This window comes from Fukomys damarensis, unplaced genomic scaffold (assembly GCF_012274545.1).
Source record: "Fukomys damarensis isolate Sample0158 unplaced genomic scaffold, DMR_v1.0_HiC HiC_scaffold_19, whole genome shotgun sequence".
NCBI classification, from domain to species: Eukaryota; Metazoa; Chordata; class Mammalia; order Rodentia; family Bathyergidae; genus Fukomys; species Fukomys damarensis.
In genome coordinates this window covers 16277056-16292524 of record NW_022900931.1, presented here as the reverse complement: position 1 = coordinate 16292524, position 15469 = coordinate 16277056, and the positions used below count along the sequence as shown (strand labels likewise).

Below are 15469 nucleotides of genomic sequence, written 5' to 3'. Positions count from 1 at the left end.
TGCAAGGTCCTGAGTTCAATTCCCCAGTACCCCCCCCAAAAAATTAACACATAAAAACCACATTGCATTTCCTAAATATTGTACTCTTTTTTTTTTAGACCGGTTCTCACTATGTAGCTCAGGATGGTCTCAAACTCACAGCGATCCTCCTGCCTCAGCCTCCTGAGTGCTGGGATTACAGGTTTGAGCTACCACGCCCAGCTACTGTACTCTTTTTTATGCTTTCTCTTTTAAAAGCACATGTACTCCAGGGCTGGGGATTTAGCTCAGCGGTTCAGTGGCCTGCCTCACAAGTGCAAGGACCCGAGTTTGATCCCCAGCACCAAAAAAAAAAAAACACATGTACTTTCTGTGGTTAGATAGAAGTGATGGTTGCACAACCTTGTAAATACACTAAAATCCACTGAATTATACAATGACATGTTAAATTTCCTCATGTGTAGGTTTGTGTGTGCATACACAACCCTCCATGAGGGAAAGACTTCATTAGATAAGGAAAACAGGGGCTGGGGATTTAGTTTAGTGGCACTGTGGCAGCAAGGTCCTGAGTTCAACCTCTGGTACTCAGCCCCCCACAAAAAGGAAGAAGGGACAACCAAAGACAGCCTAGGATGTATTTGCAATACCTGTATCTGACATAGGAGTTACACTTAAAACATGTGAACAATTTCTATGACTCAATAACTTTTTTAAAAATCCAATTAAAAAACAGGCAGATTTGAATAGACCATCCCTTTCCCTAAATATTGATAACCAAAGCACAAAAATGCACTCAAACGAGGCAGGAGGATCCCTGCACGCTTGAGGTCAGCCTGGGATACACAGTGAATTCAAGGCCAGCCTAGACTGCACAATTAAAACCTTCAAAAAAAAAACCCCGCAAGAAAAAAAACGGTCTCCAATATTACATCCACAGTGAAACACCACTTCTCATCAGCCATGATGGCCAAGGTTAAAAGGACTGATAATTACAACGTGTTATGGAGCCAAGAAGGACAAACATACTTGGGACAGAAGAATGTCCACTTTGACTGATGGCAGCCAAAGACTGGAAGCAGTGCAAATGACCATCAACAAGAAGACAGATAGGGGCCTGGGATTTAGCTCAGTGGTTCTGCTGCCTGCCTCACAAGTGCAAGGACCCGTGTTCGATCCCTGGTACCCAAAAAAGAGGAAGACAGATAAACTGTAGCTTGTCTTTACCATGAAATACTATGTAGCAATGTATAAAGCAACTGTACACAGACCTACAGACCTATCTGGATTAATCGAATAATTCATCGAGTGAAAAAAAAGCCAAACACAGCTCAAACAACTAAGGCAAAATGATCGAAATCACAGTAAGATGTGGGAGAAGGGATGGAGGGCAGAAAAGAGATATTAAAAATCTTGTTTTACTGAAAATATTCTTTATTTCAATATCTATATAAAACAAATCATTAAACTGCTAAACATGTAAGTATACTTTTATATATTTAGGTACCAGGGATCAAACTCAGGACCTTGCGCTTCTGAGGCAGGCGGTGGCACCACTGAACTAAGGCCCTGACCCCGTAAGCACACTTTATGCTGTGTCCAAAACAAAGAACCAATTCAAACATCATCTCGTGACTTCTGTGTACGTCTTCCACTGACTATTTACTAAACCCCAGTAATATGTACAAGATACTAATCAAGTAAAATATTAAAATTAACAATTTCTGTGACATGCAAAATAATACCTTGTACTGAACCATTCTCCCTAGAACTTTTTTGGGTTTACTGGTTTTACTTTTGTTTTACAGTACTGCAGAGCCCAGGACCTTCAAATGAGCCAACCTGCCAGCCACTAGTTAAGTGTTTTTATTTTGAGCCAAGATCCCACAAAGTTGCTAAGTTCCTCAGGCTGGGCTTGAACTCATATTCATCCCTCAGCCTCCCCACTGCTGCAGATGCAGGTGTGCACCGCCATGCCTGGCTTTAGAATCCTTTTTGGAGCCAGGAGCAGTGGCACAAATCTTTAGTCAGACACTCAGGAGGCTGAGGCAAGATAACTTTAAGTTTGGGTCAGCACGGGCATTTAGTCAAACAAACCCTGTCACGGAATTTTAAAAGGACTACAACAGAGGGGGGAAATTTTTTTTTAAAGGGTAGAGATACAGCCCAGTGGTTAGAACCCCTGTGAAGATCTGGGTTCATTTCCTGGCATTACAAAAAAAGGTGAAGAGGAGAGGGGAAAATATTTTTCTTTTTGGAGACAGGGTCTCACTATGTAGGCTCAGGTTGACCTTTTACTTGCAGTGATCCTCCTGCCTCAGCCTCCTGAGTGCTGTAATTACAGGTGTGCACCAACACCTCAGACATATTTTTTTTCCTGAAAGACATTCTTGCTAGACAAATTGGCACATGCCTCTTATCCTAGGCAACTAATGACACCTTCTCTCAAAAGAAAAAGGGCAAAGACCTTGGGGGTTTAATCCCCAGTACCAGAAAAAGATAGCTTCTTTCCTTCTCCATGGGAATTTCCTACTGCTTCTAAGAGTAGTTGGCGGTGGGGGGGAAACCATTTGTACAGGGTCTGAAATCAGTCTAAACATAATGAACTAGTAGAATGGCTGCCTCACAAATAATATACAGAAATACACAAAAAAAGTAAATACCCTTTTTATGTTAACAAAAACAGTACACTCATTGAGCACACAGTGCACAGCGACCCCATAAGGTAAGCAGCATCACCAGCTATGTGTCTTGTTTGCTTCTGCAGTGCTGGGCAGCAACCCAGGGTCTCACAGGTGCGACATAAGTGCTGTAGCACTGAGCCAGATCCCCGGCCCTTCAGCTCCCCTAGGTAATTCCTACCAGGCATGGCGGTGCACGCCTGTAATTCCAGCACTCAAAAGGCTGAGGCAAAAGGGATCATGGCAAGTTCCAGACCAGCCTGGGCTACACAGTGAGTTTAAGGCCAACGTAAACTCCTGAACAACATAGCCAAAACCTGTCTCAAAACAAAACAACAAAAGAAACTTCAGAAAAAAGTATTTACTACCCAGGCATGGTGGCCCTTGTCTGCAACCACAGCACACAGAGAGGCTAAAGCAGGAGGTGCATCAGTTCAAGCCCAGCCTGGGCAGCTCAGTGAGACCATCTCAAAATAAAACGTTTTTAAAAGGAGGTGGGAGGTGGGTTGGGAATGTATCTCAGTGTGAAACCCTGGGTCGAGACTGAAGCAGGAGGACCACAAACTGGACACCAGTTTGGGCTACATAGCAAGTTCAAGGCTGGCATGGACTACATAACAAGACTGTCTCAAAACCACCAACCAAACAAAATGAAACAGCAAGGTATCCAGTCCCACAAAGTAGGACGTGCACAATGGGAGAAGCCTGGTTCAGGTGGACCAGGGAAACTGCTATCTCTGTGAGGGTCTGTGTATTTAACACTGCTCTCGGGAGTGGGGGCATGTGTCTACAATCCCAGCATTCGGCAGGGTGTGGGAGAAGAACTACATATGCAAGCCAGTCTAGCAACACAGCTATACCTTGTCTGCAAAAAGAAAGGAAAAAAAGAAAAAAGAAAGCACCCTAACAAAATGTATTTTGTAAAAAAGCAGCATGAATGTATCTGCTGTACTTCCATAAAGAAAGACTAGAGAAGTTCACAACAATGGTTACACAGGGAGCAGAGGGAGCACAGGAGGAGAAAGAGCAAGGTCTCTGAACTCAAGAAAGCATCAGCCCCGAGGGCCCCATAGGCAACCTCAGTGCCACACCCGGGGGTGAAATGCTTTAGCAATTTTCTTAACTTGCTCATGGTTGTCTTTTCAAAAACATTAAGTGAGTTCCAAAAGCAACTCCAAGAATTACCTCATTCAATGATGAAACCCAAGGGAAGTTTCTGGCACAGCATTTACATTCCAGTAGATGTTATGGCTTTAACAACTATTAAACTTTAAACACAAACTTCTAATTTGTGTATATGCTTTTCATAATCGAAACCTAAATATTTTGTTTAATTTTTAATGAAGATAAATGGAAAAAACAATTTTTACAGAAACTTGCTCTTTATAAAGATTCCCAGAACACATCTCACAAAGTGACTTGTAACCAAGCTTGGCAGTACGACCTCTAAACTGAGCAAAATCCAATCTCTTAATATTCTACAATTTCCTAACTTCAAATAATGGTGTGATTTGCTAATAATGCTGAAAGCTGACAGTGAGAAATCATCATGGGGCCACAGCCCAGGGACAGTCATGGCTTAAAGCCTGCCTGTTACAAGTTTTTAAGACCCTCACTTAACAGCACATCTTTTTCTGTTCTACCTGAAAAAAAAGCGGGGGAGACTAAACCGTCCATCTACTTTTGAAATTCAAGCTTCTACACAGAAATGTAAAAACAAGTGGTTGATTTACAAGTCTGTAGAAAGGCGGGGGACGCTCACCAGGAAGCACGTACGTACCTTGAAAGGCTTGTCTCCGCTGTGCGTCAGCATGTGCCTCTGTAACCAGCTCTGACTGGTCGAGGGAGTGTTGTACACTTTACAGCCTTTCCACAAGCAAACGAAAACCTGTTAAGAGAAGAGCCATCACTTCCGTCACTCATCTCAACAGATTTCAGTTCCTGGTAGTTCAAACAAATGTGCTCTAAGTCTTTAGCTGACAAAACGCCATTTAATGTACATGGGCATCAACCAAAACTCTTTAATATATTCAACTTTCTGAACCTTTTTGTGTGAGGCACTTTTATTTATTTATTTTTTCTTTCTTCTTTTTCCTCTTTTTGGGACAGGGTCTTGTGTGTAATTCAGGCCAGCCTTGAACTCACTATGTAGCCTAGGCTGGCCTCAAACTTGTACCAATCCTCCTGCCTCAGCCTCCCAAGTGCTGGGATTATAAGCGTGTATCACCATGTCTCACAAGTTTGGGAAGAATCAACACTAACACCCTACTCTATAATTTTCTGTTCAGTGAGATCATCATTTCCTAATTGATGACACTATCCTCAAACTCAACACTGAAAACTGCTTCCCAACACTGCAACCACTACCTTGAAGGCACACTTTTAGGCTGCTTTCTCCTGTGGTACATACTACTGAGAGAGAACCATACTGGAATGGTAACACACAGTCCTACACAGAGCCCCCCAAAGGTACCCTGGGAACCGAGGACACAGACTTGAGGTCTGCAGTAGCGCTCACAGCCCTTGCCTATTCTTCTGAGGCCCTGAGTTCAAACCCCAGCACCACTGGGAGGAAAAAAAATGTACTTTAAAACATTCTAGTCTAAAATAAAAAATTTTTAAGATTAAGGGGAAAAGATCCTATGAATGAATGGAGGAGGTCAACTTTTATCTGAAAACTAAAATATTTTATCAAATAGGGCTAGGCAAGACCACTAGTGCCATTTGGCACTGCTATTTAAGAGGAAAGGAGAGAGGAGAGAAAGAGGAGGAAGGAAGGCAGATGCAGAAAGATAACGGAGGAGGAAGGGACTTAGCTCCTTCCCAAGAAACACTGCCTCTACCTAACCACCCAACCGGTTTCTACTTGTGGAAGGAGCAACCCCCCACTTGTAATTCCCCTCGGAAGCAAAGCTGACTCTAGTGGCAACAGCTGGCCCTGTACATCCACCAGCTCCAGACTTCATTCATGAGCAGATACAGTCCAGAATCCTCATGAAAGGAGTCTAGAAACATTATTAAAAATAATTAAACATTATTTAAAAATACTTCAGCCAAGGGGAGCTTGGAGTGAAGCATTTCAAGCCCTACAAGAAAAACAACCTCCAACCCAGATTGCTGTACCCTACGAAACTATCTTTTAAAACTGATGGAGATATAAGACACTGCCCTGCAAAAGAACATCTAAAGAAATTCATGACCACCAAACCAGTACTCCAAAATGTTCTGAAGGACATTCAAGAGAGAGATAACAAGGAATACAATTCCATGAACCTCAACAGAATGAATCCAACAGGCAAGGGTAGCAATTAAACAGAGGAGAAAAAGGGGGAACCAAAACAAAAATAACATGACAAAGATAAGTCAATACATATCAATTATAATCCTCAATGTAAATGGTCTCAATTCACCAATCAAAAGCAGTACCTTCAAGTGGAAACTTATAACCTAGAAAAACTTCATTTTTACAGAAAGGAAGTATAGAGAGACCAAATTTAACAATGTTTAGCTACAGTTTGGGTGAAATATCTGGGGGGGGGTAAGCATCCAGAAGAACAGTATCAAATCCACAAAAACAGTCTGTATGCACAAAAAGGTTAAAAATCTATGAGAGATTCACTAAAACCCTTCCTAACCTGTATTAGAAAGATCCTTTGATAAAAACAGGTCAAAATCAGAAAAAAGTTTTCCTCAAATCAGAGACTTTGGAAGAGGAAGGGTAGGGAACCACTATGGAATGGATCCCAGGCTGGCTTGGCACTTGCAATCCTCCCACCTCGGCCTCCCAAGTGCTGGGATTACAGGAGTAAATTACCACACCCAAGGTCACCTGGAATTTTACAGATGCAGAAAGAAGTTTTTTATATCCTATATAAAAGGCATTCATAGCCAGGCATGGTGGCACACGCCTGTAATTCCAGCACTCAGGAGGCTGAGGCAGGAGGATCACTGTGAGTTGAAACCAGCCTGGGCTACATAGTGAGTTCCAGGTCAGTCAAAACTACACAGTGAGACCCTGTCTCAAAAAAACATAAATCAATCAATCAATCAATACGTAAAATGCATTCATTCCCACTGTAAAAGATGAATGTGTGATGTACCAATAGCAGGGCAACACCCCATTCACTGATCTTCCCTAGTATCTGTTAAACTTGAACTGAAGAACAACATTAACCTGGAAACCAAACAACACAGGATCAGGTAGGATCCAAACTTGTGGAAGGATTACATTTCAAGAGTGTAATTTGTCAAAAAAAAAAAAAAAAAATCCAAAATGTTCTGAAGGACATTCAAGAGAGAGATAACAAGGAATACAATTCCATGAACCTCAACAGAATGAATCCAACAGGCAAGGGTAGCAATTAAACAGAGGAGAAAAAGGGGGAACCAAAACAAAAATAACATGACAAAGATAAGTCAATACATATCAATTATAATCCTCAATGTAAATGGTCTCAATTCACCAATCAAAAGCAGTACCTTCAAGTGGAAACTTATAACCTAGAAAAACTTCATTTTTACAGAAAGGAAGTATAGAGAGACCAAATTTAACAATGTTTAGCTACAGTTTGGGTGAAATATCTGGGGGGGGGTAAGCATCCAGAAGAACAGTATCAAATCCACAAAAACAGTCTGTATGCACAAAAAGGTTAAAAATCTATGAGAGATTCACTAAAACCCTTCCTAACCTGTATTAGAAAGATCCTTTGATAAAAACAGGTCAAAATCAGAAAAAAGTTTTCCTCAAATCAGAGACTTTGGAAGAGGAAGGGTAGGGAACCACTATGGAATGGATCCCAGGCTGGCTTGGCACTTGCAATCCTCCCACCTCGGCCTCCCAAGTGCTGGGATTACAGGAGTAAATTACCACACCCAAGGTCACCTGGAATTTTACAGATGCAGAAAGAAGTTTTTTATATCCTATATAAAAGGCATTCATAGCCAGGCATGGTGGCACACGCCTGTAATTCCAGCACTCAGGAGGCTGAGGCAGGAGGATCACTGTGAGTTGAAACCAGCCTGGGCTACATAGTGAGTTCCAGGTCAGTCAAAACTACACAGTGAGACCCTGTCTCAAAAAAACATAAATCAATCAATCAATCAATACGTAAAATGCATTCATTCCCACTGTAAAAGATGAATGTGTGATGTACCAATAGCAGGGCAACACCCCATTCACTGATCTTCCCTAGTATCTGTTAAACTTGAACTGAAGAACAACATTAACCTGGAAACCAAACAACACAGGATCAGGTAGGATCCAAACTTGTGGAAGGATTACATTTCAAGAGTGTAATTTGTCAAAAAAAAAAAAAAAAAGAATATAATTTGTCATAGATCACTTGTTTAAAATGAATTACAGCTTGGTTATTTTAATTACTGATTATTTTTAATTAGGCCATTAAGACACAAAGGTCCACGGTCAAACCTTGCATGATATAGAGAGATTTAGGTCAGCTTAGGGTAACACAAGTAAAAAGTAAATTACTTGAATTCTATTAGCTCTTTCACTTCACAGATATTTAATCCTAGAAGAACATCTAATCTCAGTTTCTATTTCCCTTTCATCAAAAAAATACTATGAGTACCCGTGATAACCCCAAAAACATTTCAGAAAAGTACGAAAACATGCTCTCACAGAAAAAGCAATCAAACGAAAAATTGGGTTTATGTTTGACACTGAAGATTACTTCTCAAAATAACCGCATCAGTTTTCTGCCAAAAACGTACAACAAATACAAACCCCACCCAGCCATCAGAAGAATATTTCTCGCCAGGGGTGGTGGCGCATGCCTGTAATCCCAGCACTAGGGAGGCTGAGGCAGGAGGATCACTGTGAGTTCAAGACCAGCCTGGGCTACATAGTGAGTTCCAGATCAGTCTCTACTACATAGTGAGACCCTGTCTCAAAAAAAAAGAGAATATTTCTGAACTATCAAAGCACCTTCAGCTCTACCGTGATCAGAGCCAGCAGATGCAGAGGTCTTGGGGGATGGGGGGACTCTGATACAGTAGGTACGGTAGGTCTTACTAGGCCCTGCTGCAATGGGGCATCGGGCTTAGGGTCTCCAGAGCTCTCCAGAGGAAGAAGGAGGGAATCTCACCACTTCACTGCTCAGCTTTCCTGAAAACAGAAGCGCGACTGACTGGGACATAGGTCTGGCCAATTCCTTCACAGCCTGCGGGCCGGGCACCCAAGTATACACCCACTGCTCACTGATACACACACCTCAGGGGCATGGAGGCATCCATCACATTTTTCTGTAAATAAATAAAAAATGCACTCCAAAAGAACGCAATGTAACCTGAAAAAAAACCTATGTACATCTAATTCTTATTTTCTAAATGCAATGCAGATAAGCATTATTCATTTACATGCCAAAATGAATAAATGAAGCCTAATTATACTGAGTAATTAGATTCTTTCAGTGATAAAATTACAAGAAAGAATTTTTACATAAAGAGAATGCTATCAAACCTGGAGGATTTAATGGTATCCTCAAACCCTAATATTCCTAAAGAAAAATAAATCAGCTCATTCTTTTATGAGATGTAAACATACAAGAGTATTCCAATATTTTTTAGATCCGATTACTGTCACAGTTTGCAAAACGGCCAAATATAATAGTGGCACACGCCTGTAATAGCAGCACTTGGGAGGCTGAGGCAGAAGGATCAGGTGTGAGGCCAGCCTGGTCCATATATTGAGTTCAAGGTCAGCCTGTCTAAAAGAAAAGAAAAAAGGAAAGGAAGGAAAAAGAAAATTAACATTTTCAACTTCCTCTGTTAAAAGACTTGGCTAATTTGTAGCTCACTTAGCAGAGCACGTGTTAGCACGGGGTAGGTCCTGGGTTCAATCCTCGCACTGCAAGAGTAGAGAAGAGCAGGGCAAAAAGAGCAGGGTAGGGCATGGCATTGGCCCTGGGTTTGAGCCCCAGCACGGAGACAATGAGACTACAACACCACCACCACCTCACAAAAAGAATAAAAACATCTCCTAAAGCACGCATCTATAATCCCAGCACTCAGGAGGCTGCCAGGGGATTCTGAGTAGGAGGCCAGCCTGGGCTACAGAGTGAGTTCAAAGCCAGCCTGGGCTACATAATGAAACTCTGTTTCAAAACAATAAAAAATCTAATCGTAACAAAATATTGCTCGAAAAGCTTTTGTATATAGGGAGGGGAAAGGGGAAACGGGAAAAGAGGAGGGATAATCACGCACAGACGCAAATTCCCAACGATGAGTGTTGTCATTATGTATGTCTAAAACATACCAATAAATATTTTGCTTCCAAAAAATAAAATATAACACAAAATGTAAAATAAAATATTTGTCATTTCTTACAGAAGATATAAACAAATACATACTGTGTTAAGCTATATCAGGCAGGTAATCAACAGTCAAACTGACCAGGCTAGCGATGTAGTTCAGTGACAGAGCACTGCTGAGCACGTACAAAGCTCTGGGGGAGCCTGCTCCTGAATTCAGTTTTGTGTGCGACCAGTGCTCCAATTCAACCTGCAAATTGTGTGTGTGCGCGTACATACATATGTGCATTTTGTACAACATAAAATGTCCATTCAGGTCCGCGAATTACATTCTACCATCCCACTCAACCAAACATCTCTTGCAACTGCTGTGAACAAATATCAAAGAATACATATAAAAGTAAACTTAACATACACAGAATCTACAATAAGAAACCTGATTTCTTTCTGGCATCTGCTGGGTTTGTTTTTATTGGAGTTGTCTGTCTGCTTTCAGGGGAGGTCTGTTTTTTCTGTTTTTAGATTCATCATTTGCCAGGCATGGTGATGCACATCGGTAATCCTAGCACCTGAGAGGCTGAGGCAGAAGGATCACAAATCTGAGACAAGCCTGGGCTACCGACTAAGTACAAGACAGCCTGATAGTGAGAACCTGCCTGAAGAAGAGAAGAGAAAGAAGGGGGGAAAAGGTGGGAGGGGGTTGTCGGTATTCTCAACACACTGACGCTAACTTACAATGGCTCTCAAGCAGGGAACCGACTGACAGTCATCATTAACACAAACATTTGAACATCTTCCACCACAGAGCTATCAAATGACTGCTTTTAGTTCAGTCTGAGTAATTTGGCAGACTCTGCCATACATCAAACGGGGGTGAAAACTGGAATCCACACTAAAACTTTAAAAATTAACCATTTAAAGCTGGGCTTTGGTGGTGCACACCTGTAATCCCAGCACTCAGGAGGCTGAGGCAGGAGGACCACTGTGAGTTCAAGACCAGCCTGGGCTACATAGTGAGTTCCAGGTCAGTCTCAACTACAGAGTGAAACCCAGTCTCAAAAAAAAAAAAAAAACAAAAAAAAAACATTTAAGATGGGTGTAGTGGCACAGACCTATAATCCCAGAACTAACAAAGCTGACAGGGTAAAAGGATCACCATGAGTGTGAGGCCAGACTGGGCTATACAGCCAGTTCAAGGCTGGCCTGAACTACACAGTGAGGCCTTGTCTCCAAAAAAAGCAAACAGAAACCATTTAAGCATCAAATTATAAAATGTACTTCAAAAAAAAATCTATGAATCTGCTCTCAACAATTAAAAAACAAACTGAGCGCAAGGTCCTGAGTTCTATCTCCACTACCAAAAAAAAAAAAAACAAAAAAACAAAAAACCACACACACACAAAAAGCTGAGGCTGGGCATATGGCACAGCCCTGTAATCCTAGCACTCAGGAGGCAGAGGCAGGAGGATCACCACAAGTTTCAGGCCAGCCCAGGTGATACAGTAAGTTCAAAACCCTCCCTGATCAAACTGAGGCAGGAGTATCACAAGTTGCAGCCTACCCGGGGCATCTTTGTCATTTCCCAAGATACTAAGGGGGCGGGGGGGGCTGAAGATGTAGCTCATTGTAAAGGCTTTCTTTCAGTTCAATAGCATAAGAATTGGTTTGGGGGCAGATAGACTTTTTTATTTCTACTTCCTCTTGTTTTGTGATACAGGGTCTCGCTATGCAGTCCATGCAGGCTTCCAACTAAAAGCTTCTTGCCTCAGCCTCCCAAGTATTGAGATTTTAGGCATGTGCCACCATATCTGACTTGGCAATTGTTTTTAATGTGAGAAATAATTAAGACAGAAGGACATACTAATGGACCTTATATTGAACCACAAGAGTCCTTTAAATCCCCACATACAAGCTTAAAGATCCATGGTTTCTCAAGTAATTTAAAGAGCAAAACAGAAGTTAGACAATAAAAAGAGAAAGATGGATCTTTCACAAATGTGAAGGGAACAAAGAAATGAAGAGAAGGAAGAACAGGGAAAGGAGAAGTGTAAACAAAACAAAACAAAAACAAAAAAACAGCCCACTACATTCCTGACAACTTGAACCACCAGTGGTACATATGTGATTGTTCCATCCGGCAACTTTTTATAAATTTTATTAGTAAAAAGATCAACTAGTGATTAGATCTAGTACGACCAGTGGTACAAGCTGCCAGGTGGTCAGTCATGCATGGACCAGCAATGGTTCAGGCAGCCGGAACGTTAACACTTTTTTTTTTTTTTTTTTTTGGTACAGGTGATCAAACTCAGGTTCCTGCACTTGCAAGGCAGGCGGTGGAACCACTGAGCTAAATTCCCGGCCCCGTTAACACTTTCAAACCACAGCCACTGGGCAAGATGAGTCACAGCCCAATGTGAACAAAGATGTGTTGTGTTCCAACTCCCCATGATGAATTGTCACTGCAAACAGGTACTAATAAAAAGAAGTTTAAGCCAGGCATGGTAGTGCACACCTGTAATCCCAGCCCTCAGGAGGCTGAGGCAGGAGGATCGCTGTGAGTTCAAGACCAGCCAGGGCTACATACTGAGTTCCAGGTCAGTCTCAACTAAACAGTGAGAACCTGACTTTAAAAAAATAATAATTTAAATGTTTAAAAAAGGTGGTCTTAGGGCCAGGATTTAGCTCAGTGGTTCTGCCGCCTGCCTTGCAAACACAAGGTCATGAGTTCAATTCCCTGTACCAAAAAAAAGATGAATGGTGTTCCCTACATACCATGACTTAGATATATGCTAAGAAAACACTGCCGGGCGTGGTGGCGCACGTCTGTAATCCAGCACTCGGGAGGCTGAGACAGGAGGATCGCAGTGAGTTCAAGACCAGCCTGACCTACACAGTGAGTTCCAGGTAAGTCTCAACTACACAGTGAGACCCTGTCTCTAAAAAACCAAAAACACAACAAACAAACAAAAAACACTACGATTTGATACTTGATTCCCAAAGCAGCTCAGAGTCTAGATTTGGGAGCCTGGCAACACACAGAAGTACAGAATCAATTGGGCTGGGGATTTAACTCAGTGGTTCAGCTGCCTGCCTCCCAAGTGCAAGGTCCTGAGTTCAATCCCTGGTACCAAAAAAAAAAAGTACAGAACCAAGAACACAATTCTGTTCCACTTAATAGGCTGAATAATTTCCATGTTATTCTGTGTTCCTAGGGACTGAACCCAGGGCCTCCAGCAGAGCTAAGCTCTCCACCACTGAGCTACATAACCCAGCAGTTTTACTTTCAGAGAGGTTCTTGCTAGGCTAGCCAGGCTAGTAGCAAAAATTCGATCCTCCCACTTGCCCCTCCCTGTACCCAGGACTCTTACACTGACCACATCATCAGTCCCCGCCTCCTAGGACACCGTTTGGCAAAGGCACACAGGTGCCCAGTCTGGGCAGAGACGCGTGAGCCCGACTCAGCCTGCAGATGCTTCGTATCTGTAGAAAGTCTCATAAAAATGTTTAAAGGACATGCAAAAGGTGATGCTTCAATGGTTACTTTTTAATAGAGACTCCAGGATCCGCCCACCTTTGTTTTGTTTTCGGTAAGGGGGACTGAACTTGGGTCCTTGCACTTTCAAGGCAGGCAGCGGAACTGCTGAGCTAAATCCGCGGCCCCTTCACCCACTTTTGATAAACAACAAGGTCAGGAAAATCGAAACTGCGCTTGACTTCTGCCTCCAAATATAATACAAGTGCACATGGATACAGCAATGTAAAAAGATTCCGGGTGGATGGTTTTGTTTTTCCCAGGGTGAAGATTACATGGAGAGATTAAACAGGAATACAGTATTCAGATCTTGTTGATGACCTACTGCTCCAATAAAGTTGTAACCTTTTAATAATTAGAAAAACAGGGCCAGGGGATTTAGATCAGTGGTTCTGCTGCCTGCCTCACAAGTGCAACGTCCCGAGTTCAATTCCTGATAGCAACAACAAAAGTAAGAAATACAAAAACTACTAAAGTTATCATTTTTTTCATCTGTTTTCTATACTCAGGATGGAAAGAAAAAAAATCTTATAATAATAACAACATAGTAATAATTAGACCTTCAAGTTCAGGTGTTTTCCACTTATATGATTTGAGGAGAATAACATTATTTCAGAGATAGTAAACAGTAGTTACCAGGGCAGGTGGGAGAAGACAAGAATTTGTTTAATAGGTACAGACAGCAACCTGAGGTGATGATTAAAAAAGTTCTGCACATGCACTTGCTTCGGCAGCACATATGCTAATGAAGTTCTGCACACGGCTGCACATGATGTGTATGTTCTTAGAACTAGCTATGTTCGGTGTACACACCTGTAATCCCAGTACTCTGGGAGGCTGAGGCAGTTAAGATCACAAGTTCAAGCCTAGCCTGGGCAACTTGGAGAGGCCCTTTCTCAAAACTAAACCATTTTTTGGCTGAGGACACACTTTAGTGGTAAAATGCTTGCCTAGCATATACAAGGCCCTATGTTCAATCCCTAGCACTACAAAAACAAACAAAAAACACTAAAATTGTTAAAAAGAAGCCAGGCATAGTGACACACACTTATAATCCCAGCACTCGGGAGGCTGAGGCAGGAGGACTACCGTGAGTTCAAGGCCAACCTGGGCTACATACTGAGTACAAGGCCAGTTTGAACTACACAGTGAGACTCTGTCTCAAAAAACTAAAAAGAATTCTTTTAAAAGGGCAAAGGATGTAGCTCAATGTGAAGGATCGATGCTCAATCTCTAGTACTAGGGAAAAAAACCTTTGTAAAAGCTGTCTTCAAAGAAGGAATCTCAAAACAATTAAAAAAATTACCAATGCTCCTCCAACCACAACTATTTAAAACACAACCTCAAAGGGCTGGGGATTTAGCTTAGTGGTCCCACTGCTTGCCTCGCAAGTCCAAGGTCCCGAGTTCGATCCCTAGTCCAAAAAATAAAAAATAAAATAAAACAAAACAGTAAAACACTACCTCAAAGAACAGAATCAGATCAAGATTTCTTGTGTCTTTTATAGTACCAGGTATCAAATTTTCACTCATTTTTTAGTGTTCAGAAAATACAGCCTACGGAGCGGGGATTTAACTCAGTGGTGCCGCCGCCAGCCTCCCAAGCACAGGGACCCCAGTTCGATCCCTGGTGCCAAAAAAGAAAGAAAATACAGCCTATCTAGGCAGGCATGGTGGTGGAAGCCTATAAACCTAGAACTCAGGAGGGTGAGGCAAGAGGATCAGAGTCTGAGACCAGCTGGGGCTACATAGTGAGTTCAAGGCCAGCCTGAACTATGTACATGCAAGACCTGGTCTCAAAAAAATTCACTAGATATAGCCTAACTACCAGTGATGGGTACACAGAAAAAATTGGCGTGCACACTTTTTACATTTCTTTGAATCTTTATATTAACACAGTATAGCAATTACCACCCTCTAAAAGATCAGGACTCTTTTCTCTGACCGAAAAGCATGTCTTCAAATTAGCTAGGGAGTCTTTTTTGGTTTTTTTTTTTTTTTTTTTTTTTTTTT

At 41.9% G+C, this 15469-nt stretch overlaps 1 protein-coding gene across 1 annotated transcript in view; it reads right to left on the bottom strand.

The window, feature by feature from the left end:
• The window catches only part of Aebp2 (AE binding protein 2), a 66698-nt gene that overhangs the window by 27954 nt on the left and 23275 nt on the right, over window positions 1-15469 (bottom strand). Inside the window, exon 3 of the mRNA XM_010615826.3 lies at window positions 4438-4545. Coding sequence (XP_010614128.1) covers window positions 4438-4545 — 108 coding nt within the window. The remainder of the gene's footprint in view (window positions 1-4437; window positions 4546-15469) is intronic.